Source organism: Gorilla gorilla, chromosome 11 (genome assembly GCF_029281585.2).
Source record: "Gorilla gorilla gorilla isolate KB3781 chromosome 11, NHGRI_mGorGor1-v2.1_pri, whole genome shotgun sequence".
Classification (NCBI taxonomy): domain Eukaryota; kingdom Metazoa; phylum Chordata; class Mammalia; order Primates; family Hominidae; genus Gorilla; species Gorilla gorilla.
The window spans coordinates 121,723,152-121,744,728 of record NC_073235.2 but is presented as its reverse complement, the minus strand read 5'-3'; the positions used below and the strand labels follow the sequence as shown (position 1 = coordinate 121,744,728).

Sequence of the window (21,577 nt, the reverse complement as noted above, 5' to 3'; positions counted from 1 at the left end):
AGGTGGTGACAAAGGGGAGGATTGGATGAGCACATCTCTCCATATTCAGTTGATTGAAAAAATCAACTGTACGTCTGCTCTTCTGGCAGGACCTCCGCAGAAGCGAGGAGCTTTGCAGTGATTCTAGAAGGAAGGAAGCTCATGGATACAAGCTTGTGATTAGCAAGAAGTTATACATGGCTGATTTGAGAGAAATGCGATTAGAGATTTTTAAAACCCAAACGTCAAATGTTGAAGAAAGTGCTCAAGGGTTGCAGACAGAGCTGGGAATGGGGTTGGACATGCCTGTGGTCCATTGCTGGCCACATTTGCTCAGAATGTCCCTGCAAGCAGAAAATGCAGGACCTCAGCAAGAAGGTTCAGAAAGTACCCTGTTCCCCTAACAAACTCCAGGTGCATCTGCATCTGGCTTCTGCACACACTTCTGAATGGCCAACTTGGAAAAACTCAGAGGAAAGGAACCAGGTAGATGATAAGGAATGGGTGTGGCTTGGGAGAGTGGGAGTGTAGGGGTGGAAAGGATAGTGTGAGGACAGGGTTCTTGGTTTCAACCTATTAATCCTAGAGAAGCAAAAGATGGGGATGACCAAAATCTAAAAAGAGAGAGAAATAGCAACTTTACAGTGGAGAATCCCAGCAGATACCACTTTAGCCAAGTTATCAAGTTAGCATCACTGATAATACATATCAACACTATGATATAGTGCTCTGAGAAGGTAATATCACCTCTGTGTTATCCTCACTCTAATCATAAGAAATCATGACACAAACCCAGAATGAACCTTTTACAAAATAACTGACAGTATTCTTGAAAAGAGTTAAGTCATGAAAGGCAAAGAAAGACTCAGGATACAGTGAAGGATACTAAGTAGGCATGAAAACGAACTGCCAGATGGGATCCTCAGTTAGCTACTGGAAAAGGAATAGAACACTAATGGACAAACTTGAGAAATCTAAATGCCATACTTTTGTTAATAGCGTTTGTGTATCAACATATCAAGGTTAATTTCCTGGTTTTGTTCTATGGTAATGTAAGATGTTAATGTAAGGGAAAGGTGGGAGAAGTGTTTATGAAAACTGTCTGTACTATTTTCGTGACTCTTTGGTACATCTAAAATTAACTCCGCAGGAGCGGTGGCTCACTCCTGTAATCCCAGCACTTTGAGAGGCCGAGACAAGAAGATCACTTGAGCCCAGGAGTTGAAGACCAGCCTGGGGAACATGGCGAAACTCCATCTCCACAACAAAAGTCCAAAAAAAAAAAAATTAGTCTGGCATGTTGGCGCGCACCTGTAGTCCCAGCTACTGGTGGTGGCAGATTGGGTGGGGGTTAGGGGGTGATGAAGGAGGATCGCTTGAGCCCAGGAGGTCAAGGCTGCAGTGAGCCATGATTGTGCCGCTGTACTCCAGCCTGGGCAACAGAAGAAGACCCTATCTTGGTAACAATAATAATAATTTTAAAAAGAAAAATAATAAAATGAACTTGAAATTTTTAAAATGCAAAAATAACTAACAAACACAGAATCTCATGGACCAGTCAAAGGTGGGCTCTCTTGCCATACCTGAGTCCAGGCTGACTTCCACACTGAGGAAGGCCAGCCACACTGAGCCGGTGAGATGGCTCTAGTCAGAAGTGGACTGGAAAAACGTTTGAGGAATTAAGTAAGATGGAAAGTCACAGAATAATAGTGTTCTTCATTTACTCAGAACCTGTAATGGACCAGGCACTGTGCTAAGTTTCTTAATTCTTTTGTCTCCCATAAACCTCATAACCTTTGAGGTAGCAGTTATAGGTTTGCCTGTTTACAGATAAGGAACCTGGTTCTTATAGAAATGAAGGAAAAGATTATATAGTTGATAGCTGATGGTGTTGGGATTAAAATTCCAGTCTTCTTGGCTCCAGAGTCTTTTTCCTAGCCACTCCACTGTACTGTCTCCTCAGGGGTGTTCTCATTCAGTTCAGACCTCGGGATTTCTGCATTAGGGTAAGTGGAGAAAGAGGCGATAGAAGGTTGGAGGAAGGAGGAAAGGGGATGGCCTGGCCAGCGGGAGCTGTCCGTGGTGCTGGTCATAGAGCCAGCTGGAGACTGCGTAAGTGAAGGCAGCAGAGAGAGCTACCACAGAAAAGGAGCAATGCTTAGACCAGAAGAAAACAAGCAGTTAGCTGTGCTCACAGTTCCTCCCCCAGTGAGGAGGATCAAGAAGGGGAAAGACTTCCAGTTGAAATAACCGTGTATGCAGTAGCTAATAAGGTAGGGATTTACCCCTAAGTCTGACTTGCACCCAGTACAGTATGGCTATACTGGTTGTTTATATCTGGAAATACGTCGGTGCCAGTTGGCACGCAGTCACTTACTGAGCCCTACATTGCCCTGGACGCTCTTCCAGTCCCCTCCCTAAACTACTCATGCTTCCTTATGACCCTGGCACAATGTGGGCTTCCAGGACCCTGGCTCTGGCTCTAAGGCCAGCTGGTGTCCAGCTCACAGGTCCATTCTCATGCTCATAGGTGCACACACCTTCCCAATTGTTAAGTATTTTGATTACACTCCTGTTTGTTCCCATTTTACAGATGAGGAAAGTCAGGTTTAGGGAGGTTTAACCATTTTCCTGACATTGCTCAGTTATTAAAAGCTGGAACCAGGATTTGAACTTGAGTTTTCTGAGATTAGACTTCATGTCATTTTTCCTCCTTCCCCCTACTATTAGCTTGTATGTCATTCTACCCTGTGGTGGAGACAATGAATAGAGGGAGAAAGTTATCTATGGAGCCTGGTTTGCATAGGAGAGTTAGAAAATCCTGGCCGGGCACAGTGGCTCACGCCTGTAATCCCAGCACTTTGGGAGGCCGAGGCGGGCGGATCACGAGGTCAGGAGATGGAGACCATCCTGGCTAACATGGTGAAACCCCGTCTCTACTAAAAATACAAAAAAAAAAAAAAATTAGCTGGGCGTGGTGGCGGGTGCCTGTAGTCCCAGCTACTGGGGAGGCTGAGGCAGGAGAATGGCGTGAATCTGGGAGGCAGAGCTTGCAGTGAGCCGAGATTGCGCCACTGCACTCCAGCCTGGGCGACAGAGCGAGACTCCAACTCAAAAAAAAAAAAAAAAAGAAAGAAAGAAAGAAAGAAAAGAAAATCCCGTAGGGGTCCCAGGCAGAAAGGAATGCTTTCCTTTAAATTTTCTTTCCATTTGGCAGTCTATCCCCAAACCCTGACAGTTTTGGGTCCTGGCAGCCCTTTCAGGCTGGAGTTGCAACCAGTGTCTTAACACCCTCCGATACAGTAGCTGCAGGGGACCATGACCCTCTAATGCAGAGAATGTCCTCTGTCTGCTCCTAGATCCAGCCCTAAACTACCCAGTGGCCCTCTTAGCTACAGCCTTTTCTCACTCTCTATCCCCCACCCTAGACTGGGCTGAGAACACTCACCTCACTCATTGCTGAGGACGGGAGCTTCTGTGGGAGGGCCTACCTTCTCTTTTTCTGTTTTTCTTTAAAGGTATATCTTTACATTTTATTTTATTTTATTTATTTTTTATTATACTTTAAGTACTAGGGTACATGCGCACAACGTGCAGGTTTGTTACATAGGTATACATGTGCCATGTTGGTTTGCTGCACCCATCAACTCATCATTTACATTAGGTATTTCTCCTAATGCTATCCCTCCTCCAGCCCCCCACCCCCTGACCGGCCCCAGTGTGTGATGTTCCCCCCACTGTGTCCATGTGTTCTCATTGTTCACCTCCCACCTATGAGTGAGAACGTGAAGTGTTTGGTTTTCTGTCCTTGTGATAGTTTGCTTATAATGATGGTTTCCAGCTTCATCCATGTCCCTGCAAAGGACATGAACTCATCTTTTTTTGTGGGGAGAGCCCGCTTTTTCACCTCCATCCCTCAAGTACAACTTGAATGCAAACTGATTCCAGAACCAACACTCAAAATGGAGTCAGAATCTCAGGATGGAGAAAGGCAAGAGAGGGCTTTCTAAGTGCTGGATCTGGGTGACTTGTAACTGGATAGCCAGGCACCCTGGTGTCTCCTTTTGTCTTTTTCCACCCAGAGCAGCAAGGTAGGCTCCTTCTTGGAGAAACAAAGGAGGAGGACATGGAGATGGCAAAAACTTCCCACTTCTCCAGCATGCAGCCAAGAGGCTGGATGCTTGTAGGAGGCGCAGGTGTGCAGAAGGCTGAGTGGCTTACTTACAGAGACCTCCCATTTAGTGAATATTCTGTGTGTGTGTGTGTGTGTGTGTGTATGTGTGTATGTGTGTGTGTGAGAAAGAGAGAGAGGTTTTGTTGATTGCCTACCATGTGTCAAGTACTTTACACATACCTTATCACCCAATTTTCCCACCTGCCTTTTGAGAATTATCCCCAGGTAACAGATGAGGAAACTGAAGCTCAGAGAGGTCATGTGACTTGCCTAAGGTCACACAGGCAGTTAGTAATAGAGTTGGGATTAATCTTAGGTCTGCCTGATTTCCCAGCCCTGGGTCTTCTCTATATGATGGGGGGCATAGAGGTGTGGGAAGATATCTGGGAAAAAGAAGCTTAGAAAACATATTTGTATGTGTGTCGAAGTTCAAATCATGGAGTGTGCTTTTACCTTTATTATTCCTCATACCAGCTTCCAGGCCAGGAGGATCTGAGGCCGTCTCCCTTCCAGCCTTCCTCCCTTCTCCTATATCCTGATAATCAATTTTCTGTATTGTCACCTAGCCTTGAACCAAACAGCAAACCCTCCCCAATGATTTTTTTTTTTTTTTTTTTAGATAGAGTTTCGCTCTGTCACCCAGGCTGGAGTACAGTGGTGCGATCTCAGCTTACTGCGACCTCCGCCTCCCAGGTTCGAGCAACTATCTTGCCTCAGCCTCTCGAGTAACTGGGATTACAGGCATGAGCCACCATGCCTGACTAATGTTTATGTTTTTAGTAGAGGCAGGGTTTCACTCTGTTGGTCAGGCTGGTCTTGAACTCCTGACCAAACTCCTGATCCACTAGCCTCCACCTCCCAAAGAGTGGGCATTACAGGTGTGAGCCACCGCACTTGGCCGCCTCTCCCATGATCTATTTTTGGGTCCAGGGAAAATATGATCAACAGGTCCCAGGACCCATTATTCCACTGGTTCTAGGCTCCTGGAAAGGGAGAGTTTCAAAGCAAACTCAGCTTCCTCTTTTCCCTCCTCAGGCTCAATCCCCTGTGAAGCCTCTTTCCATGTGTGTGCCTCCCTGGGCAAAGTCCAGCACACAGGCTTCTCCCTGGGAGTCCACTGATGTCAGCTGTGGTCACTAGGCATCAGGGCTTCTAGGAGGCAGCTAGATGCCTACAGAAGCAGAGGCTACAGGGGCCCTGCTAAGAGGAGGAACCATTCCCTTTAATTTTTCCAAACCCAGAATCCACCATTGAGCAGGCAAGAGCTCAGGAAGGAGACTCCCCGGTGAAGAGGCACGAGGACACCTTTAGCATGAGCTGTTCTTCCTCCTTGGGGTTTTCCCACTGAGATTCCTGGGGCCAACACCAAACCCTGCCCCCAAAGTCCCTATTTCATTTTTGCCTAAGAATGAACCAGTTCCTTTCCTTGTCCCTAAGGTCCAGCTGAGTCAGGCTGACCATTTCAAAAAGAATTTGGGGAAAAACAAAAAGGAAATAATTATAGAAACTACAAACAGCATAAAAGTCGTCATGTCCAAAGTGCAGGTTTCAGATTCTGAGAATCCTGTTAAATCCAGGGAAAAGCTCACTGAGTTCCACATTCTTTGATTCCCGGAAAACTCCTGATCCTGCTGGCGTAATTTACCAGGCACCCTGCCTGCCCCTTCCCTCCAGCCCTGCCAGTCTCTGGCCATGTGATCTCCCAGGCCAGCTCAGGCCACTTTGCCATCTCAGTCCATCTTTCACCTTTCACAAGTCAACTCCAACTCTCCCAAAATGATAGCTTATTTTCTGTGTTTACCCCTAGACTCACTAAGCTCTCTCCCCCTAGTCACATCCCCCCTTCCATCTGAAAGGAAATAGGGTCACTGTCTTGAGGAGCAAAACATCCTTAGTTACCCAAGAGTGAACTTTGAGACTTTCAGCTTCACCTACTAAGGAGTCTTCACAAAATAGGACCCTTCCTCCAACACACATACCAACAAATGAACCAATGGGCTTCCGAAAGTCTACATTATGTATAATAATTCCTTTATACGTTAACCTTCCGATACCTTCAAAAGAGTTATTTTTCTTGTTGCTGACCAAGAAGAACTGCCGGGAGAAAACGCAGAGGACGCATTCCCTCTCATCAGCAAAAGGGATCTATTTGCAAAGCAATATTCAAATAAGAAATAACTGCGGGCTGCTTTTAAGTTAACAATTGCAATCACAGAGAATGAGCTTCTGTCTCTATGCATGTCAGAGTGCCAAGCCCACAGAGTAGCTTCCTGTGAATTTGGTCGTCAATTAAAGTCATGATTGCTGGAACGTCACGACAACTAGGAGGCTCTACATTACCATGTCGCGACAGGTAGAAGCCCACAGTTACTACCAGCAGGAAAAGTCAGGGAATCAAAACTGAATATAGGAAATAAAATTGGGCGGCGCATTCGCCTTCTACGAATCTTGACTCACTCGGGCTGCCGTCGTTGCCCTGGGATATCTGAAGACGCCGTTTCCTGCGCGTCCTGTATCTATGGAGACGGCAATATGGAGGCGATGTAAGTTCTGAGCGTTAGTCCCAAGGTCCCAGGGTCCCAGGGAGCGGCGCGAGTGGCCAGGGAAGGTATCTTTCCCGGGAGACCCTATCTTTCGGGAAATCGTGGCCAGAGGTCCCCTCTATGCCCTTCAGAGAGCCCCATGGGACTGAGTCTTGGGCGAGCTCAATCAGACTAAGGATCCCGAAGAGAAAGAAGAAACAGCTCTAAGTATATTTTGTCCCCCTTTGTTTCATCTATTTCTTTCTCCCTCGACTCTATACGACGACCTGCCACTTTTTCTAGTGGTCATCTTGGAGATTTTTAGATCAGCAATTAGGCAAATAAAGGAAGCTCATGATATATATATTTTTAAAGTCCTCGAAATTGGAAACTTCAATTTAAAACAAAACAAATCCAAAACAAAACAAAAAACTTTGCTTGCCCAGTCTCTTCACAACGACTGCAGTTGTGTGAGTCTTTTGGAAGAATAGTGCAGGCTAGTGGGAAAGTTATGGTTGTTAATTACTATAACATGGGTTTGTTTAGTGCTTTTTGAAATCCTCTGTTTCATTCGAGCTGCACACCAACTTTGTGAAATCGTCAGGATAACCCACATTTTACAGGCGAGGAGGCTGAGGCTCCGGGAGATGGAGAAATTTGCCTATCCCCGTAGAGTCTGAGAAGATGCTGGCACCCAGCGTCCCTTGCTCTGGGGCCACTTCCCTAGCCCTATGACCTGTGTTGGACCAGCTTTCTACCCCATCATCTCTCATCTCTTCCATGCACTCTCTGGAATAGTTTCATGTGTTGAGTGGAGACTTTTTCAGAGCTCTGAGGCAGGAGCTGTCTGTACAGTCCCCTGAGGTCAGAGGCATTAATGAGTCAGGACAGGGCTGCAAGACCATCCCGTGGCAGAAAAGTAATGGACTCTCTCTGTGTCTCCTCAGCTTACATTTCTTTGATTTCATCTGAACGTCCAGTTCACAATTGGAGGTAGGAGCCTTGCCTGCCTTGTCTGGTGCCTAGCACAGTACCTGGTACATAATAGTAAGTGCTTTGTGAATGAACGAACGACTGAATCTAGATAGTCCCCTCCAGGAGGTTTAGACATGTTGCCAACTAGGAAAACCAGGGTCAACAGAATCTTCCGCTTTGGAAGGGTGTTGGTGGGTGGTGGGGGAGGGATAAGAGAGTGTCTGACGGAACTGTATAAATTGCTAAAGGGTGATCATGAAATTGTTTGCTAAATCTGAACACATTAAAATAAGGAACTGAACGACAAACTTGAAAAAGGATCATTTTAGGCCAAATAAATGGTCAAGTCACACGTAATCATAAACTGTTGTAAGAATTAAAATACCTGTAAGGGAGAATTGCTTGAACCTGGGAGGTGGAGGTTGCAGTGAGCCAAGATCTTGCCACTGCACTCCAGCCTGGACAACAGAGTGAGAGTCTGTCTTAAATAAATAAATAAATAAATAAATAAATAAATAAATAAAATCCCTCTAAGGACTTTACAACACTGCCTGGCACATGGATTCTCAGTACATGTTAATAGACATTATTATTTTTGAGATTGTTATTTGAAGAAGTGAGGGAGGATACTGAGTAGTCTGAAAAATAAACATATGTTCAAAAAAGGTATTAAAGTGATGCTGTCCAATGTGGTAGCCAATAGCCATATGTAGCTATTCAGCACTGAAAATATGGGTAGTCCAAGTTGAGATGTGCTGTAAATGTAAAATGCACACCCGATTTCAAAGTCTTAATACAAAATAAGAAAGTAAAGTACCTCAATAATTTCATATCGATTACATATTCAATGTAGTATTTTTGATATGATGGGTTAAATAAAATATATCATTATAATTAATTTTACCTGTGTCTTTTTACTTTTTTAATGTGGCTACCAGAAAGTTTTAAAGTACACATGTGGATTGCATTATATTTTGGGGGGCAGTGCCATGTTCTATGATTTCGTGCATGATGGCTTCATGTCAAGTGTAAAGGGAAATCAGAGATGAACCATTTGAGGTAAGTCATAGGGATCTGCAAACCACTTCCACACGTGCCTGAGTGGGGCTGGCTTAGTCTTGGTGTGTGAGTGTGAAAATTGCTGTCCTTTTGTCGAGGTAACAAAGTCACACTTGAGTGTGTGTGCTAAAGGAAGCCAGCTAAAGGAAGAGGGGATTCGAGGTGATGGAGCCAGAGCTAGTCTGAGATACTTTGTGTCCCTTAGATCGAGGTCAAGCATCCTCTTGAGCATTTGGTGAAAACTGTGGCCATTCCTCCTGGAAAACAGACATGTATGCATACATAGCATCTGGCATATATACAAATATATGTGTCACATATATTTGCATATGATTTCAGCTACAGTCATCGAGGATCCCTCTGCTCTAGAGATGGATTGACTTATGCTTTGATTGATTTATTTCAGTGATGTTTACCTTAACCGGTTGTAGACTGGTGGAGAAAACCCAGAAGGTAGAGAATCCATCAGTCTCATTTGCCTCTTCTTTCCCCCTTATTCCTCTTCTCACAAGAGGCAAGAGTGTTCAGAAGAAACAAGCAGAGAGTAAAACCCAGATAAAGGTAATGCACACACTTCAGTAACTCCCACTGGAGCTTGCTGAGCAGTGCCAAGTGTGGCCATGGAGGGGCACAGTGGGGTGGGCCTTGTCCCCAAGTCCCTCTTTGGAGTGCCTTTCCTGATGGTGAGTCCCTAGGCTCCCAGGCAAAGCCCTGGATCTTGTGTACAGCCTCATTCCTCATGGTGCCAGGTAGCACCTGTTGCCAGAGCTGGGAAGCAGACCCTCTCCTCCATGACAAGGATGGCCGTGAGAGTCTCCTCCCTCAGCCTCTCTTTCTCATGTCACTCCTGTCTCCCCTCCCCTCTGCTCTCTTCCAAGCTCCATACTCAGAGTGCTCCCTTTGGACTGTGTCCCAAGGGCCTGATGCTCACCCAGGCTCCAAGCTCCATCGTGAGGTCCAGGAACAGCAGGAACCACACCATGAACTCTGGTGGATCCTGCCTGAGTGCCAGCACAGTGGCCATCCCTGCCATCAACGACAACAGTGCAGCCATGAGTGCCTGCAGCACCATCAGCGCCCAGGTAAGGATACAGCCAGGGCAGGCAGAGCAGGGTGTGGCAGGGCCAGGGCGGGGCGTGGGTGGCCGGGCAGTGGGGTGGGAATCTGAGAGGCCCTGACTCTTCCCTCTGCATCTTAGCACTAGACCTTGTCTAGACTTTCCTTGTCACCTTTCTTCCATGAGTCACTCAGAAAAGAAAATACTATATTGGCCATCGAACACACTCAGTAAATATTGAAACTGAGAATGTAAGCTCCAAGGGAAAAGGGATTTGTCAGTCCTGTTCACCATTGTTATCACCAAGCACACTGGAGTGCTGGGAGCAGTGAGTGCCCGAGAGGCCATGGGGTAGGAGAGTGCCAGGGAGGAACGAGTCAGAGGCTGGTTGGATAGCCAGGATTTCTCTTTCCTCAGGAAGTTCTTCCGGCCTTGACCCCTAGGACTTTGTGTTTGACCAATAATGTATGGAGACTGTTTACTTTTTGCAGCTCTTTGTAGTTCTATGTGATGATGCAGCTGTCCAGGGGTTTGACTATGGGTATGGCTTTGTGTATGATGCAGTGTGTGTCTGTGTTGTGTGGTGTACGGTGCCCAGCTCCTTAGATGTGCTGCCCTTGCCTCCCTGTGGACTGAGGGTCATGTTTTAAAAGACATCTCTGTCCTCTGTGCCATTCTGGGCCTGTTTGCCCTTGGATTCACTCACTGCCCTTCCCTGCTCTGCTCTGAGCTAGGAGGAGATTGGAAGATGGGATGAAGGGAGAAGCCAGGGCATTTCTCTCCTCTTCCTCTCTCTGTTGTTCACAGTGTCTCTGTCAGCAGCTGCATTTCCCCTGTGGCTCCAGTTCCCACCAGACAGGCCTCAAGGCTGTATTGACCCCACCACTTCTAACCTAGGTGTGGTGGCAGTTTCTTGTTGCCAACTCCCAGGTTCCTTCACTACTCATGGTTATGCAGTAAATTTCCTTGTTGTTTGTTTGTTTGTTTTTCTTTTTTTGAGACGGAGTCTCGCACTGTCACCAGGGCTGGAGTGCAATGGTGCAATCTCAGCTCACTGCAACCTCCGCCTCCGGGGTTTAAGCGATTCTGCTGCCTCAGCCTCCCAAGTAGCTGGGATTACAGGCGCCTGCTACCATGCCCGGCTAATTTTTTGTATTTTTAGTAGAGACGGGGGTTTCACCATATTGGCCAGGCTGGTCTCGAACTCCTGACTTCGTGATTCACCCACCTCAGCCTCCCAAAATGCTGGGATTACAGGCGTGAGCCACTGCACCCGGCCACAGTAAATTCCCTATTTTAAACATTCAGAGTGGCTTCCGTTTTCCTGCCTAGACACTGACTGATGCACCAACTGATATTATAGTAAATTACCTCCCATCATGCATGTCACCTTTCTTCCATAGGTGACTCAGGAAAGAAAATAGTATATTGGCCATCAGACACACTCGGTAAATATTGAAACTGAGAATGTAAGCTCCAAGAGAAAAGGGATTTGTCAGTCCTGTTCACCATTGTAGTCCCAGCACCTAGCACAGTGTCCGGTGCATGATAGGTACTCAAAAAATATTTGTTGAATGAATGACTATATCCTTATATTATGCAACAATATAAAAGCAATACTTGGTCAAAGATAAAATAAAATGCTGGCCGGGCATGATGGCTCACACCTGTAATCCCAGCACTTTGGGAGGCCAAGGTGGGTGGATCACCTGAGGTCAGGAGTTCAAGACCTGCCTGACCAACATGGTGAAACCCTGTCTCTACAGAAATACAAAAATCAGCCAGGCATGATGGCGGGTGCCTGTAATCCCAGCTACTCGGGAAGCTAAGGCGAGAAAATCACTTGAACCTGGGAGGCAGAGGTTGCAGTGAGCCGAGATTGTGCCATTATACTGCAGCCTGGGCGATAAAGCGAGACTCTTACAATTAAAAAAAAAAAAAAGATAAAATGCCAATGAGTTGAGTGCTCATGGCAGTGACTGTGGTAGAAGGAGGCATCCAGTTCATCCTCCCTCCACCTTACTGCCCCAGGGGGGTTTCCATGCCCCCTCCTTCTTCATCTAGAAAGGGGTGATGGATAAGCAAGCCTATGGAAAGATTTTCCATTATAGATGGAAACGCCGCACATGGCAGCACTAGCATCAATCACCAGGAGCAGCACTTGGAGTGGCCCCAGAAGGCAGGGGATGGGTGGGGTGAACAGCAAGCAAATTGGCTCCTCCTCTGCCCCACCAGCCAATTGAGGAATGGGAGAGGGAATGGTGCAGAGGGAAATGTGGTCTGGAAAAGGGCCTGGGATAGACTGCTCTAGCTAGGAGAGGCATGTGTAGCAAGGGGCAGGACTGGGAGGAGGAAGAGGGGAGGAGGCACCTGATGGGGTGGTATCTGAGGGTGCACTGAGGAACAGAACAGAAGCCTGCATTTGTGTGTTTGCACAGAGTGGCTGATGGAGCCTCCCAGGGAAGGCTTCAGGGGCAGGGGCTCTAGTTGCAAAACAGTTCCAGTCTTGGAAGAGGTGATGTCTGACTTCAGGGCCTACCTGCCTCTCACCATCTGTCTCCAGACCATCCCCAAGGGGTGAGGGGTGGTGTCAATCATCGTTTTTCTGTCTTGTCTTTTATTTTCTTGGTGGTGGAGGAGGAGGACCTTCACCTGTTCTCTAGGTCTTGGCATCCCACCCTGCTGATACATCCTTTCTGCTCCCCCTTCTCCCTGCCACCTGAACAGCCTGCAAGCTCCATGGACACTCAGATGCACTCCCCAAAGAAGCAGGAGAGAGTGAAAAAGAGGGTCATCTGGGGCATTGAGGTGGCTGAGGAGCTGCATTGGAAAGGCTGGAAGCTAGGAAAGGAGACCACAAGGAATCTGGTTCTGAAAAATCGATCCTTGAAACTCCAGAAGATGGAGTACAGGTACCAGTATAAGGGATCAAGGACCCAGTGCCACAGCCTTGAGCCCTGAAAGCAGGCTCTCTTCAAAACAAAACAAAACAAACAAAAAAACCTTTAACATGCCATATAAAAGCCAGTGAGTGTTTACAACACGTGCAGTATGAATAATTATGCAGCTATAATCCATTATTTTTCATTGTGGTATAGTGTCCCAATGTGTGCCTGTACCATAATGTATTCATCCAGAATGAAGGAAGTTTGGGCTGTTTCTATTTGGGACTGTTACCAACATTCGTGTATATGTGTCCAGTTACATAAGTACAAGAGTTTTTCTGGGGAATACCAGGTACTATGAAGGCTCACGTGATTTTGGAGTCTTATGAAGGTTTTTTTTTTTTTTTTTTTTTTTTTCTGAGTAGTTGTTAAATTGGTGACCTTGCGGGATGGAACCTTCTATTCCACAACCTTGCTCCACCTTCTGTCTTTTCTGGGGAATAGATGCAGGAGTAGAATTGCGGAGGCTTGGGCCATGTACCTGTTCACTTGCTATAGATAAACCAAACTATTTCCCAAAGTGCATGGATTTCTTTAGACACCCACCAGCAGCATTAGAGAGTTCCCATTCCTCCACATCCTTACCAATAACTGCTATTGTCAGAATTTAAAATTTTTGGTAACTTGTGGTTTTAATTTGCATTTCCCTGATTACTAATGAATGAGGATGAGTGTCTTTTTGTAGGTTATTGACACTTTGCATTTCTTCATGTGTGAAATTTATGATCAAGTGTGTGGCCATTTTTCTCTTACATTATCTTGTCTTTTTTCTTTTTGGTATAAGTTCTTATCCCAGTTACAAACTCTTTGCCAGTTATGTGTTGTGGATATCTTCTCTGATCTTATGATTTGTCTTTACTCCCTTTATTGTGTCTTTTGAAGAATAAAAGTTCAAAGTTGAATTTTAAAGGTATCAACTTTATCAGTCTTTTTATTTTATGATTGGTGCTTTTTTATGCTTCTCCTAAGAAGTCCTTCTCTACCCCTAGGTCATTAAGATATTTTCCTCTAGTATCTTCTAAAGACTTTATATTTTTGCCTTTTATATTTGTCTTTTGTCTATATGGAATTGATTTTTATGAATAGTAAGTCTTGATAGCTGGTAGTATACGTCCTCCTACTTAATTCTTCTTCAAGATTGTCTTGGCTATTCTTGGCCCTCCCTTTGATCTTTTATTTAAATATTCAAATCAGCTTATCACACATGCACATAAAACACTTCTTGAGATTTTGATTGGGATTTAATTGGACCTATAGATGAATATGAGGAGAAATGATATCATTATAATATTGAGTCTTTTAATCCATGAACATGGGCCATTTCTGTATTCATTAGGTTATCTTTCCTGTCTCTCAATAGAGTGTAAAGTTTTCTCCATAGACATTTAGCACATCCTTAGTTAGATTTATTCATAAGTATTTTATATTTTTGCTGTTGTTATATATGACATATTTTTTAGTTGTTTTATTTCTGTTTGTTGCTAGTTTTTAAAATGTCATTTTTATATAGGTATTATGTTCAGTGATCTTGGCAAATCCTCTTATTCTAATAATTTATTTGTTAATATTCTTGTTTTTTCATGCACACATTTGTATTTTAAATGGAAAATGACATTATTTTTTTCTTTCTAGTCCTTACACCTTTTGTCTTTCCTTACTGCATTGTCAAATAGAAAAGTGTTGAACAGAAGTGGTTATAGAGCCATCTTTGTTTTGTTTATCATCTCAGAGTAAAGGACTGCAATGTTTCACTATTAAGCTGTCTGGTAGGATTGATTTTCTGTAGGGTTTCTGTAAAAGTGTACACCTTGTCAGATTATGGGAATATTCTTCTATTCCTGCTTTGCTGAGAGTTTTTCTCATAAACACGCATTAAAGTTTATCTAATTTCTTCTTTCTTTTTTTTCTTTCTTTTCATCCTCTCTCTCTTTCTTTCTCTTTCTTTTCTTTCTTGTTTTTTTGAGACAGGGTCTCACTCCCTTGCCCAGGCTGGAGTATAGTGGCATTAACATGGCTAACTGTAGCCATGACCTCCTAGGCTCAAGCAATCCTCCTACCTCAGCCTCTCAGGTAGCTGGGACTATAGGCATGCACCACCATGCCTGGCTAATTTTAAAAAGAAATTTTGGTATAGACAGCGTCTTGCCATGTTGCCCAGGGTGGTCTCAAACACCTGGGTCAAATGATACTCCCGCCTTAGCCTCTCAAAGTGCTGGGATTCCAGATGTGAGGCACTGTGCCTGGCCTGTGGAAAGATTGTTGACCACTCATTCCATTTCTTTGGTGTTTTTAGGCAGAGCAGCCATAATATTTGTTGTACAATTCTTGGGTCAGTTTTGGTAAATTATATTTTATAGCAATTTTTTTTCATCTAAATTTAAACATTTGTTGGTGTAAAGTTGCTGACAATGTCATTGTCTTATTAATGTTTTGAAAGTCTGCAGCAACTGTGGTTCTGACCCACTGTGGGATGCTACAGCTCTGCTGAGGTCCCTGGAAAGGCATCCCCGGTCCCACCCTCCTCAGCCTTGGTTCCCCCACCTCAGTGCTTGCGGACTCTTTAAAATCTGGGTAACCCTTCACTGTCCCTGTCCCTCTCAGGCCTCCATGCTCATCAGAGGTACAAACACTACTCCCCTTTTGTTCAGAGTGAAGATCTCTGAGAATAGGAGGGGGAGGAGGAGGGTGGCTCCTCTTGTGACCAACCCCTGAGTTTCCATCTCCATGTGCTCATCTCCTGATCTCTTTCTCTGTGGTCCCAGGGACTCAAGCTCCCTTGGCTGCAGGGCTTCCCTCGTTTCCTGCCTCTTCCAGTTGTTCTGAGCCCTGATCTGAGGTGCTCCCCCCCCGGCTCTCTCCTGCAGGCCCCCCAAGACCAAGTTCTTCTTCACGGTCATCCCTCAGCCCATCTTCCTGAGCCCAGGCATAACCCTCACGCTCCCCATCGTCTTCCGGCCTCTGGAGGCGGTAAGGTCTGCCACAGCGAGTGAGGGCAGGGAGGTACCTGGGAGCAGTGACCTCAGAACAGAAAACAGGACAGAGCAACCAGGAGCTCCCCGGCACACACACATGCTGCCCGCTCCAGCAGCAATCCAGCTTGGGAGGCCCCGTCAAGGGCTTAGCCCCTCATCTCATTAGACAGAGGGCATTCCCCAGGAGATGCTGGGGGTAAAGGCTGCGATATTATATTGGCCATCAGAAAGTCCTACATTCCGTGGCCGGGGACGGTGACTCACTTCTGGAATCTCAGCGCTTTGGGAGGCCGAGGCAGGCAGGTCACTTGAGGCTAGGAGTTCGAGACCAGCCTGGCCGACATGGCGAAACCCCACCTCTACTAAAAAATACAAAAGTTAACCAGGCATGGTGGCACATGCCTGTAGTCCCAGCTACTTGGGAGGCTGAGGCAGGAGAATCACTTGAACCGGGAGGTGGCTGTTGCAGTGAGCTGAGATCTCACCACTGCACTCCAGCCTGGGTGACAGAGCGAGACTCAAAAAAAAAAAAAAAAAGAAAAGAAAAGAAACCCCTTCTACATTCCTTGGCCTCTTCCTGCCACTCCCCACCCACATTTCCTCAAAATACTTTTTCCACAAAAGAGGCTCTAATCTTTGAGACCAAGACAACATAGGTGCCCAGCTCCCCTCAGAGTCTGACGTGGGTGCCACGGCCTGGCCCTCCCCTCAGCGGTTGTGTTGGGGATGGCTGAGGATGGGCGGGATGTGCAGTCCCTGAATGCCACTGATGGGTGACTGCCCCTGCCCCGCCTCACACTGCAGAAGGAGTACATGGACCAGCTGTGGTTTGAGAAAGCGGAGGGGATGTTCTGTGTGGGCCTACGGGCCACCCTGCCCTGCCACAGGCTGATCTGCCGCCCACCATCCCTGCAGCTGCCCATGTGTGCTGTGGGAGATACGACTGAGGCCTCGTTCTGCCTGGATAATGTGGGGTGAGGAAGAGGCTGAGGTGTGGGGGGGGAGAGCAAGAGCTGTGAGGAGGGTGTCTGGAAGCAGGAGAGACAGGCATACCCTTGTGGGGGTAGGGTAGTCTGAGGTTCTGCCCAGCATCCCTGACTTGCTACTGCAGGAGCAGGGGCCGGGAGCCCAGTGCCCTGACCTGCCCCCCACCCCCAGGGACCTGCCTACCTTCTTCACCTGGGAGTTCTCCAGCCCATTCCAGATGCTGCCCGCCACGGGGCTCCTGGAGCCAGGCCAGGCCTCTCAGATCAAGGTGACCTTTCAGCCCCTTACAGCCGTCATCTACGAGGTGCAGGCCACGTGCTGGTACGGGGCGGGCAGCCGGCAGAGGAGCAGCATCCAGCTGCAGGCTGTGGGTGAGGCCCAACCTCCCACCATCCCCAGACTGGCCCCTCCTGCACCTTCTGGGTCCTCCAGGCCTCAGTGTCCCCCACTCCCATCTGGCCTGGCCCCCGCCTCCACTGGCCTCCTGCCCTCCCCCAAGCCCCGAAGGCTTTGCCTTTTGTCTTCCATGATGTTACAGGCTAAATTTTCCCTGGGGCCACCTGCCTTCTTCGAGGGGCTGTTCAGCTGGGGCCACAGAGGCCCTGGTGGGTTCCCCCAAGACTCCCCCATCTCTGCCCCAGCCAAGTGCTCCCAGCTGCTGGTGAGCATAAAGCACAAGTGCCCGGAGGACCAGGATGCCGAGGGCTTCCAGAAGCTGTTGTACTTTGGCTCTGTTGCTGTGGGCTGCACCTCGGAGAGGCAGATCAGGCTACACAACCCGTCGGCGGTAGGCACCAGGCAGGAGGGGCGGCAGGACTCACGCCCCCAGGATTGGAGTTTCCTAAAATCACCGCCTTGCAGAATGCCCCCCTTTCTCTCTACGCCTTTGGCCCCAAGCCTCATGTAACCCATGTCAGCTGTCAACAGGTGTGTCCTTCTCCTCAGCTGGGGGCTGGGCTGGGGTATACCCTGGCTCCCCAGAGCCACGAGCAGCTCTAAGACTGTCCTGACTCCAGGACCACAATTAGCTGTGATGGTACCCTGGGGAGAATTAAAAGGTGTCCCCTTTGGGCAGGCCCAGCGCAGGGCACATGACTCGGTCCCTTCTCTCCTCCTGGTGGAGGCAGTCTGGCCAGTGGGGCACAGGCTGGATGCCAGCTGCCCCCACCCCCTTGGCTGGGCACGCCAGTACAATGCGTAGACTGTCCCATCATACAGTGCTCCGCTCTGTGACCTGACCCTTTGTCCTTCTGCCTGGCCCCACAGGTAAATGCCCCCTTCAGGATTGAAATTTGCCCGGATGAACTGGCTGAAGACCAGGCCTTCTCATGCCCCACGGCCCATGGCATCGTGCTTCCGGGAGAGAAGAAATGTGTGTCGGTGTTCTTCCACCCCAAGACTCTGGACACCAGAACTGTGGACTACTGCTCCATCATGCCTTCTGGCTGTGCCTCCAAGACCCTGCTTAAAGTCGTTGGTTTCTGTAGAGGTACCGGTGACCCCAGGGGCCTCCCCTGGGGACAGGAGCAGCCCATGCTGAGGATTCTGAAGAACTCCTTCCCTGCTCCTAGGAGGCGGGGCCACCTTGCCTCAGCCTGGGTGTCTGCTGCCCCCTGGTGGCCCCATGGGGAATCATCTGTGACTACCTGGAGATCCCAGTCCCACCGGCATCCAGTGATGCTGGAGTTCTGCTCAGGCTGCCAGGGCTCTGGGCCTGTAGCCTGGCCCTGAGAGTACCACCTCCCTTCAGTGGGACTTTGTCTAAGACATCCTCGGGGAAGCTGATACCCCATCTCCTGTGTCCAGGCCCTGCCGTGTCCCTGCAGCACTACTGTGTCAACTTTAGCTGGGTCAACCTTGGGGAGCGCTCCGAGCAGCCCCTGTGGATTGAGAACCAATCGGACTGCACGGCCCACTTCCAGTTTGCCATCGACTGCTTGGAGAGTGTCTTTAGCATCAGGCCTGCATTTGGGACCCTGGTGGGCAAGGCCCGTATGACCCTGCACTGTGCCTTCCAGCCCACTCACCCCATCATCTGCTTTCGGCGTGTGGCCTGTCTCATCCACCACCAGGTGAGTCGTGGGGAGGGCATGAGGCTGAGGGAAGAAGGGCTCCCCTGGGGCCCACTGATGATGACAAGGCTTGGAGGGCACTCCCCTGTATTCTGGAACTTCTAGGGCTGTCTGCCTGGTGGTCTCCCACTCCTGGGCCCCAGCCCTGGCTTTTGGAGCCAGTGTGCAGCCTGGGCACAGGGCAGATCACTCTGTGCCAGTCTTGCCCTGCTACCAGGCCAGGCGCTTTGCTGCTGCTGTGCTCATGGGCTGGGAGAGGGAGGCTTGGACTCGCAGCCTCCCACCCTCCCGCTGAGCCCTGCAGGCTTTGCCTTTTCTTTGCCTTCCATGACTTCACAGACTAATTCTTCCCTGGAGCCACCCCACATAGCATGCATAGGGCAGAGAGCTTTCAAGTTAGACCCCAACCCTAGGCCCCTGGGCATGATCAGACACATTGTGCCCTGACCAGCAGGTGCCTGGCCAAGATGGCAAACGGGGCTGAAATGTAACCCCATGATCCCTCCCTGAGCTGGTGCCCAGGCTTGGGCTGTGTCTGTGTACCTGGAGGAATGGGTGCCTTTCTCTAATTCTTGTGACAGTTTAGTATGGGCTGGGGGAGGCCTTGGAAATGGAGGAAAGAACAGAAGCCCAGAGGGAGGCCTGATGAGGCAGCCCCCATATTCTCCTCCCTTGGGAGGGCCTGAATTCTAGTTTGGCAGGCCTCTGGGCTGGCAGTAGGGTGGGTGGGAGAATGCCCAGGGGCAATGGCAGAGAGGAAGGGTGGGTAATGGCTGAGTGTCCTAAGGACCGGGGTGCTCTCTCCTGACCTTCCCTGGACTCCTGCTGTGCCCTGGCTGAGCCAGACCACTGCTGAGTGCTCGCTCACTGGCCACCTGGAGCTTCTGCCCCACTGCCTCTCTTATCCTGTCTGCCCAGCTTCTGTCCTCAGTTCAACCCCCAGCATGCCCCTTGCCCTACCACCCCTCCCATGCCCCATCACACACAGACAAATGTCACAGGACCCGCTGTTCCTGGACCTGATGGGGACCTGCCACTCGGACAGCACCAAGCCAGCCATCCTGAAGCCTCAGCACCTCACCCGGTACCGCATACACCTGGCCCGGGGCCTGACGCTTTACCCCCCTGACATCCTGGATGCCATGCTGAAGGAGAAGAAGCTGGCACAGGACCAGAACGGGGCTCTCATGATTCCCATCCAGGTACAGTGCCCTCCCCAGCTGCATATCCCTTCTCTAGTGATTCTTGGGCAATCCCACGCCCCCAGGGTCCCATGGGCACCATTAGTAGTCAGGGCGACTGGTGCAGCCTTTCTAGACAGGAGTGTGCCCAGGAGGGGCAACAGCAAGAGGAATGGCAGTTGAGCCCTATCCACCTGTCTTTCCCCATGCAGGATCTGGAGGACATGCCGGCCCCGCAGTACCCTTATATCCCCCCCATGACCGAGTTCTTCTTCGACGGCACCAGCGACATAACCATCTTCCCCCCGCCTGTCAGTATAGAGCCTGTCGAGGTAGACTTCGGTGCCTGCCCAGGGCCTGAGGCCCCCAACCCTGTACCCCTGTGCCTGATGAACCACACTAAGGGCAAGATCATGGTGGTCTGGACGCGAAGGTCTGACTGCCCCTTCTGGGTGACTCCAGAGAGCTGTGACGTGCCCCCACTCAAGTCCATGGCCATGCGCCTGCACTTCCAGCCGCCTCACCCCAACTGCCTTTACGCGGTGGAGCTCGAAGCCTTCGCCATCTATAAGGTGTGTGCACGCAACGAGAGGGAGGAATGCGGGGTCTCTGCTAGGAGCCTGAGTGGCTGGGTGGGGTGGCAGGAAGTGACCGAGGGCAGCTTCAGGCTCCATCCTCTGCATGCCAGGCTTTCTCTTGGCTGGACAGTGACCCCTATGGGTTTGTCTCCTCCAAAGCTCCTGGCCTAGCTCGGCCCATCTGATTTTCTCATTCTTATGTAAGTCTCCCCTCCCCTCCAAGGGAGAACTCAGCTGAGATAAAGCTGTTTGGGAAAATTGGGTGCACAGGGAGATACTCCCTGGGGCTCCTGGCTAGGAGGTCTCCTAGCTTCTCTACTAGTCCTTGAATTAAGAAGTGGTCACTCTAAAGGAGCTTTGAGCGGGCAGGAAGCTGGGCCTAGAGACAAAGTCAGCAGCACCAGATAATTGTGATGGAAAGGGCTTCTGACTCAGCTTCCCTGGGTCGGGAACTCCGAGTGCCGGCTGTCCCCAGCCCTGCTGTTCTGGCCCCAGATGCGTGGTGCCCCCTCCTCATCCTTTAGTCCTGCCCATCCCTTCCTTCTTGACTCTGCCCACCCCACTGCCCTTGCCCAGTGGCCAAGGTCTTGGGGCCCAGAGAAAAGTAGGGCTGTGAGGTCAAGATCAGGGTCACTTACCAGCTATGTGACCTTGGGCAAGTTCCTTAATGTCTCTGAGTCCTGATCTTTTCATCTGTAAACTTGGGACCACGTCCGATCTTTTGAGGAGGCTTTCCAAAGTGGAGGCTTTAGTTGCCCCCGTCCTAATGCCTTGGCAGTGGGGTGATGTCGAGGTTTGTAGGAATAAGGTTGTAGATGCCTGGCTCTGCTGAGGCTGAGCCTGTCAGATATTTAGGTTACAGGCTCTAGACCTGCACAGTCCAGTACAGCCACTGACAGCCACACGTGGCTACTGAGCTTTTAATATGTGGCTGGCTGGTCCCAATTGAGACGTGCCGTGAGTGTAAAATGCACTCTGGATTTCAAAGACTTAGTATGAAAAGAATGTAAAATATCTTGTTACTAATTTTATGTTGGTTATATGTTAAAGTGATAAGATTTTAGGTCTATTGGGTT

General features: G+C 48.9%; 1 protein-coding gene across 4 annotated transcripts in view; it reads left to right on the top strand.

Moving 5' to 3' along the window:
* Positions 1-6,645: 6,645 nt before the first annotated feature.
* The window catches only part of CFAP65 (cilia and flagella associated protein 65), a 39,447-nt gene continuing 24,515 nt past the window's right edge, over positions 6,646-21,577 (top strand). Inside the window, exons 1-13 of one of the 4 annotated variants that reach the window (XM_019021626.4) lie at positions 6,672-6,696; positions 7,623-7,668; positions 9,222-9,270; positions 9,588-9,791; positions 12,494-12,678; positions 15,576-15,678; positions 16,488-16,657; positions 16,842-17,041; positions 17,312-17,457; positions 17,937-18,159; positions 18,477-18,742; positions 19,744-19,944; positions 20,136-21,469. In XM_019021626.4, the coding sequence (XP_018877171.3) occupies positions 6,672-6,696; positions 7,623-7,668; positions 9,222-9,270; positions 9,588-9,791; positions 12,494-12,678; positions 15,576-15,678; positions 16,488-16,657; positions 16,842-17,041; positions 17,312-17,457; positions 17,937-18,159; positions 18,477-18,742; positions 19,744-19,944; positions 20,136-20,672 (2,355 nt within the window). In that variant the 3' untranslated portion in view covers positions 20,673-21,469. Of the gene's footprint in view, positions 6,697-7,622; positions 7,669-7,863; positions 9,271-9,587; positions 9,792-12,493; positions 12,679-15,575; positions 15,679-16,487; positions 16,658-16,841; positions 17,042-17,311; positions 17,458-17,494; positions 17,598-17,936; positions 18,160-18,476; positions 18,743-19,743; positions 19,945-20,135; positions 21,470-21,577 lie in introns of those variants that run through there. The other 3 variants (XM_019021625.4, XM_019021623.4, XM_063695222.1) reach the window with 3 other exon arrangements.